Source organism: Maniola hyperantus, chromosome 28, assembly GCF_902806685.2.
Source record: "Maniola hyperantus chromosome 28, iAphHyp1.2, whole genome shotgun sequence".
In the NCBI taxonomy this organism is placed as follows: domain Eukaryota; kingdom Metazoa; phylum Arthropoda; class Insecta; order Lepidoptera; family Nymphalidae; genus Maniola; species Maniola hyperantus.
In genome coordinates, this window is record NC_048563.1 from 3,579,001 (window position 1) to 3,587,082 (window position 8,082).

Below are 8,082 nucleotides of genomic sequence, written 5' to 3' on the forward strand. Positions count from 1 at the left end.
ATTGACTTAGTTAAAAAAAACATTATTTTCAGATTTTCCCACGCCACCATCCGATGAGATGTTAGCCAAAGCAGTGATGCACATGGGGATCGACGAGGAGGGACGAGGTACCCTCAACATAACCCGCTGCGAGAAAATGGAACCAGGCCTGTGTGTGGTGGACGCACCGCAACTCCTGAAGGCTATGAGTGTCGCGTAACTTGACGCAGTCCGTACAAAATGACTCCTCACGCGCCATTTTAACTCTATGGGTCAACTGTTATGTCAAAAGTACAGTTCACTTTTAAAATAAGGACTAAAATAGCACTTTTGACATGAAATTTGACACAACTTTAAATTGGCGCATGAGAAATTAAATTTTACACGTTATAATGCATAATTTGCCCAAATTCGCCATATTTATTTTGCTCTATGTATCAACTATCATGCCAAAAGTGCGGTTCACCCTTAAATTAAGTACTGAAATCGTACTTTCGACATGACAGTTGACTCGCAGAGTAAATATATAAATATGGCGAGTGAGTTGTCAAAATGTATGCACTATAGCACGTTCGTACTAGAGATGGACACTATCGCTACTATTTAATCATTTTCACTCTCACGCGATTTCACAGGTGAGTTTTCTCGCTCGCGCAGTCTTTAGCATCTAAGCTTGGGCCGATGACCATGCGTTAAAATTTAATAGATAAAGCGGGAATAAAATGTAACAATTTTCTAACTTTGTGAAAATTTGTTAAGTGATTTTTCACAAGCCAGCCGTGAAATGGTGTAGTTTTCAGATGTTTTTCTCTTTCTAATACGCAGCGATGCGGATGTTCTCGCTCGCACACTCTAGTATTTTACGTTAGGTCGACAACCACGCGTGTGCGAATTTTTAAAAATAAAGCTGGAATAAAATGTACTCAACAATTTTCAAACTTTGCGTAATATTGTTCAGTGATTTTACACCGGCTTCTTTAAATATGGTAGCTACATATGAAAAGGTCCAAAAGGTCCACCTGTGATACTGGTCCACTTTTAGTTCGTACTGTAGGGTTAGTTAGGACTGCATCTCGTAAATGTACGCAATATCGACTAAACAACATGCCTTCTCGACAGTCCTGGATCTAAAAACTTAGATATATTTTACTTGTGTAAGACAAAATACTTTAAAAAACCAATGTGTTTTTAAGTTAAGACATCATAAGACTATCATTACAATTTGATTAATTTTATTATTAAACTAGGTTATGCCCGCGACTTCGTCCACGTGGACTACACAAATTTCAAACCCCTATTTTCACCCTCTTAGGGGTTGAATTTTCAAAAATCCTTTCTTAGCGGATGCCTACGTCATAATAACTATCTGCATGCCAAATTTCAGCCCGATCCGTCCAGTAGTTTGAGCTGTGCGTTGATAGATCAGTCAGTCAGTCACCTTTTCCTTTTATATATTTGTTTATTACAAAATTTGGGTCTAGTAGGGTTAGTGTGAGATTAATTTTTGTTTGACAATAGGGTCTTGGAATGTATTATTACTGCGCTGGTCATAGACTAAGGATTAAATACACAAGCCCGGCTGAGATCTCTTTTTGTACAATGCGCAGTCATTCGCCTCGTGTTCTGATTGGTCTAGTTGTTTTGCGCGCGCTATAACTTTCCATACGTTTAGTTATTAAGTTAATTTTTTTTACTTTAGACTTAAGAAATTAAGTAAATACTTATGATAGATTCGTTATTTTTTGTTCAAATAAGGATTGATAGTAGTTTTCAACAAACCTCATAAAAACATATCTAATGATAAAATATGTTTTGTGACTAATTCTGTTGTATAGTAGGTATGTATATAAACTATATTGCTATCCCTTTCATAACGCTTCCTGCGGAAAAGGATAGCACTAGATTTAGATCTCCATAGTCAATGACCATGATTATAAAATTCGCATTAATGAAAATCCATACTAATATTATAAATGCGAAAGTGTGTATGTCTGTCTGTATGGCTGCTAGCTTTTCATGGCTCAACGGTTCAACCGATTTTGACGAAATTTGGTACAGAGATAGCTTGCATCCCGGGGAAGGACATAGGCTAGTTTTTATCCCGGAAAATTAAAGAGTTCCCACGGGATTTTCAAAAACCTAAATCCACGCGGACGAAGTCGCGGGCATCATCTAGTATTACAATAAAACTTTAACTTATCTAAATAATCCTCGATAGCTCAACGGGTAAAGGAGTGGACTGAAAACCGAAAGGTCACCGGTTCAAATCCTACCCGTTGCACTATTGTCGTACCTACTCCTAGCACAAGCTTTACGCTTAATTGAAGGGGAAAAGGGAATATTAGTCAGCAATCAACTTTGCTAATATTCTTTAAAAAAATTACAATACAAATCATGCCCGCGTGGAATGGTGCCAAGAATACTGGCGGCATTTCCGCACTGGACAGCCAGGCTGATGCGTTGCGCAAAAAAGGAGCCAGCCCTTCTGTCAGCAGATGAGGCTGTTAATCGCGTTGAAATGTCTCGTAATTTTTTTTAGCACTAAGTTTTGTTAAGAAATTGTGTGCAAAGCCACATTGACAACTAACTTTTGCAAGAATATAATAGGCTACTTGACAATTTTTTTAAGTTGGTCTTAAATGGTTAATATTTGTCCTATTATATCAAAAAAATTAACACTATATTTTTTTGCGCCCTAAAAACCGTAAAACTTTAATTTAAAAAAATATTTTTCTTAGACAGGTGAAAACACTGTCGGCCATGTTTGGCCGATAGATTATCTGTGCTCTGACGTCATGCATTTGTAAACAACAGTATAACCCTGTGGTTATACTGTTGTTTACAAATGCATGACGTCAAGTAGCCTATTGCCTATAATAAATATTAATTACTTTTATGCATAAACGGGGTTTTGGCTGCGGTACAGACATTCTCGAAGTACTGGTTGGAATCTTCCATTTAGTGTTGGAGAGCATGATAAAAATAAAAAAGTAAAATATTTTTTATTCAATTAATCTTTTACAAGTACTCTTGAATCGTCAAATGCATCTACCACTGGTTCGTAGTCAAAGTCAAAGTGAAATGATTTATTCAAAATAGGTAATAAATTACTCTTTTCGATTGTCAGTTGTTGGATTTGTAAGATATAGTGGTGATAATTATTACGCAAACTTAAAACTAAAGCTACGAGGGTTCCAAACGCGCCCAAATCTGAGAAGAGCCCACAACAAACTCAGCCGGGTATTCTTTTTATTATCACCACTTTACAAAATCATAAATTAAACTTATTAGAACTATCACGTAGCCTTTCTTACGATTTTTTAAACTTGTGCAAAGGCAAAGTCCATAATAGATTGCGGAATTTTGTTATAAAATTATACCCATTCCCACAAATGACTTTTGGACTTTCCTGAGGCGAAGCGTAGGAGTCGCAAGCTTATTACGGTATTTACGGCCTATTGTGTAGATCACTAATTTCTTGTAACTAAAAATTTTCTCTTACAAAAGTTATCTTATTGCAAATATGTTGAGAGGCTACCTAAGGATACCTATTTCCTAATCGCGTGGTTCTAAGTTATAAATTGCGCGTATTGCCCTTTTTGTAATACTCAAATTATTGAGAGCATAATGGTCCAACCCAATTCCCATCTATACATTTGATGTTGCAAATTAGTCTTTCGTTCTGTGGTCCAATGTGACCAGGGAATTTCAGAAACCTGAGCCAAGTTTGCACGAATTTTTGTATAAACCGTGAAACCGTTTTATAATTAAAATTTTCACATTTGAAAATGGCGCCATACAGCATCCATATTGACTTTTTTTCCAAAAATTTATGACCAGGGAATGAGGCCAGGGAATTTGACCTCAGACACCCGAGCAAAGTTTGCACGAATTTTTGTATAAACCGTGAAACCGTTTTATAATTAATTAAAATAATTAAAATTTTAACATTTGGTAATGGCGCCATACAGCAGCCATATTGACTTTTTTTTTCAAAAATTTATGACCAGGGAATTCGACCAAGGAGCGCTGTGACACAGAGCAAAGTTTGCACGAATTTTTGTATAAACCGTGAAACCGTTTTATAATTAATATTTTCACATTTGATAATGGCGCCATGCAGCAGCCATATTGAGTTTTTTTTTCAAAAATTTATGACCAGGGAATTTAACCTCTGAGACCCGAGCAAAGTTTGCACGAATTTTTGTATAAACCGTGAAACCGTTTTATAATTAAAATTTTCACATTTGATAATGGCGCCATACAGCAGCCATATTGAGTTTTTTTTTTCAAAAATTTATGACCAGGGAATTTAACCTCTGAGACCCGAGCAAAGTTTGCACGAATTTTTATATAAACCTTAAAACCGGTTTATAATTAAAATTTTCACATTTGATAATGGCGCCATACAGCAGCCATATTGAGTTTTTTTTTTCAAAAATTTATGACCAGGGAATTTAACCTCTGAGACCCAAGCAAAGTTTGCACGAATTTTTATATAAACCTTGAAACCGGTTTATAATTAAAATTTTCACATTTGAAAATGGCGCCATACAGCAGCCATATTATTCTCTAATGGCCAGCCATTTTATTAGAGTCTTTTCTGATTGGTCTGTGCTTTTCAGAAGGTACCCTGTTTTCGTAGGTATGTTTACCTTTAGATTAAAAAATCGTACTTTTGACATAACAGTGGACACAGCAAATCTGACGAGTGCGTTCTCCAACTATGCACCATGCTTACTTTTTTGGACAGTCTTGTAAAAAGACTTTCAGCGGCCGTATTTGCTAACTGCTAACGTTATCCGTATTTGTTCGATACGTCCGATGCCACAGACCCTTGCTGCTAAGGTTACACGAATTTTCAGTATTGACTAAACGGATTTTCACCTTTCATTAGAATAGTTTCATAAAATACACTTTTACAAAGTGGTTTTGAATAGTCAAATGAATCCAGCAAGTGTATCCACAATTATGCCGATGATTGTGGCCGTATGAGGGGAAAACTATTCTTGCTTGATTTGGAACGACAAAAAACGTTTTCCTAAATTTCATATTGTATTAAGTTGAAGATTTAACTGCAATCGTGGGACTTGGTGGCGCAACCTGAGGGTCACAGGTGAGAATCAGCGCTGTATGCTCTTTGTGCAAGGATGGTACTCGCCGTGGCTTTGAATTTTTCCGACACCTTTAGTCGTTTTTGGTAAAGATTTGCCAAAGACTGAAATATTTGTATTTGTCAAATACTCGATTTTTCCGATGTTTTTTGTAATGATTTGCCAAAGACTGACATATTTGTATTGGTCAAATACTCGATTTTTCCGATTCTGTTAGTCGTTTTTGGTAATGATTTGCCAAAGACTGACAAATTTGTATTGTCAAATAATCGATTTTTCCGACTCCGTGAGTCGTTTTTGGTAATGATTTGATAAAGACTGAAATATTTGTATTTGTCAAATACTCGATTTTTTCGATTCCGTTAGTCGTTTTTGGTAATGATTGCCATAGACTGACATAATATTTGTATTTGTCAAATATTCGATTTTTGCGACGTTAGTCGTTTTTGGTAATGATTTGACAAAGACTTGGACATATTTATATTTGTCAAGTACCTACTCGATTTTTCCGACTCCGTTAGTCGTTTTTAGTAACGATTTGCCAAAGACTGACAAATTTGTATTGTCAAATAATCGATTTTTCCGACTCCGTGAGTCGTTTTTGGTAATGATTTGATAAAGACTGAAATATTTGTATTTGTCAAATACTCGATTTTTTCGATTCCGTTAGTCGTTTTTGGTAATGATTGCCATAGACTGACATAATATTTGTATTTGTCAAATACTCGATTTTTCAGACTCCGTTAGACGTTTTTGGTAATGATTTGCCAAAGACTTTGACATATTTGTATTAGTCAAATATTCGATTTTTCCAACTCCGTTGGTCGTTTTTGGTAACGATTTGCCAAAGACTTCACATATTAGTATTTATCAAATAGTTCAATTTTCCCGACTCTGTTAATCTTTCTTGGTAATGTATTGCCAAAGACTTTGACAAATTTGTATTTGTCAAATACTCGATTATTCCGACTCCATTGGTCGTTTTTGGTAATGATCTGCCAAAGATTCACGTATATTTATATCTATCAAAGAGAAAATTTCAATTTTTCCGACTCCGTTAGTCGTTTGTGGTAGTGACTTGCCACAGACTTGGCATATTTTGTATTTGTCAAATAGAAAATTTCAATTTTTCGACTCTGTTAGTCGTTTTTGGTAGTGACTTGCCAAAGACTTGACATATTTTGTATTTGCCAAACAGAAAATTTCGATTTTCCCGACTCCGGTAGTCAGTTTTGGCAATGGTTTGCCAATGACTGCGGTGCTGTGCTATTATTTGTATTTGTCAAATACAAAACGAGGCCCCTTTTTTAATGAAAAACAAATCATGCCCGCGTGGAATGGTGCCAAGAATACTGGCTGCATTTCCGCGCTGGACAGCCAGGCTGATCGCAATAATTGAATATTACTTCTGTTCTTAACCAGCCATTTTTGACTTGGTCTTTCGTTGTACCAACTTTTGATTACATACATATTTTCGCTTGACGTACAGGAAAAACCATTGAATATCTCGATAGATTATTGTGACGTAACGTAACCATATAACTATGAATATTTGCATTTTCCCCTCCGTTATCCCTCAGTTGCCTCCTACGACTCCCAGGAAGAGAAGGGGTGGTTGTGACAACTGTATTCTGATATGCCGTCACTACACGGCAGTATTAGTCAAATACAATAATGACTATCATTCCATTTCACTTGGATTTGAATTTGAATGTAAACTCTCGTGTTTATCACTACTTAATTTCTATTATCTATAAAGTGGGTTTCTTTGCCGGTACAGGCATTCTCGTAGCACTGGTTGGAATCGTCCATTTAGTGTTGGAGAGCATGATAAAAATGAAAAATAAAGTAAAAATATTTAACGACGCGGAATAAAAAATATTATTTTCAAGGACCTTTTCTCTCGGCCTTTGTAATACTTTTTCCCGAGAAATATATTAAATTGCTCGTTTATAGAAAGATTTGCTGTTATATTGTATATTATAACTACTCCATTGGGGTTTTCATGAAACTGAAAAGTTGTTCAGATTGCGTGGGAAATGATTGCAGCTGGTTTTCTAACGAAGAATTTTTGAACTGTCTTTTGAAAGATGGTATTTTCAAGTTGTTGTGTGGAAAATGTTTGCAGGTGGTTTTATAACGGAGAACTTTCGAAAGTCTTTTGAAAGATTATTTTCAAGAACCTTTTCTCTCGGCTTTTCTAATACTTTTTCCCGAGAAATATATTAAATTGCTCGTTTATAGAACGATTTGCTGTCATATTGTATATTATAACTTCTCCATTGGGGTTTTCATGAAACCGAAAAAGTACTTCAGATTGCGTGGGAAATGATTGCAGCTGGTTTTCTAACGTAGAACTTTTGAACTGTCTTTTGAAAGATGGTATTTTCAAGTTGTTCTGTGGAAAATGTTTGCAGGTGGTTTTATAACGAAGAACTTTTGAACTGTCTTTTGAAAGATGGTATTTTCAAGTTGTGTGGAAAATGTTTGCAGGTGGTTTTATAACGGAGAACTTTCGAAAGTCTTTTGAAAGATTATTTTCAAGAACCTTTTCTCTCAGCTTTTGTAATACTTTTTCCCGAGAAATATATTAAATTGCTCGTTTATAGAACGATTTGATCGCATTTTATACTCCATTGGATTTTTAATGTTGCGAAAATAATCATTTATGTGTTCGAGCCTACGCTTGAACCACTGGAAAATGTTTGCAGGTAGTTTTATGACGGAGAAATTTCGAAAGATTATTTTCAAGAACCTTTTCTCTCGGCTTTTGTAATAGGTACTTTTTCCCGAGAAATATATTAAATTGCTCGTTTATAGAACGATTTGCTCGCATTTTATACTCCATTGGATTTTCAATGTTTCGAAAATAATCATTAAGGTTGCGTGGAAAATGTTTGAGGGTGGCTTTATAGCGGAACACTTTCGCAAGTCTTTTGAAAGATTATTATCAAGCGCCTTTTCTCTCGGCTTTTGTAAGACTTTTTCC

The 8,082-nt window shown here is 35.6% G+C and overlaps 1 protein-coding gene across 1 annotated transcript in view; it reads left to right on the plus strand.

Annotated features, from left to right (window-relative positions):
• LOC117994948 (uncharacterized) overlaps positions 1-1,710 on the plus strand; it is a 42,536-nt gene extending 40,826 nt beyond the window's left edge. Inside the window, exon 27 of the mRNA XM_069508477.1 lies at positions 33-1,710. Coding sequence (XP_069364578.1) covers positions 33-199 — 167 coding nt within the window. The 3' untranslated portion in view covers positions 200-1,710. The remainder of the gene's footprint in view (positions 1-32) is intronic.
• The last annotated feature ends 6,372 nt before the right edge of the window (positions 1,711-8,082 follow it).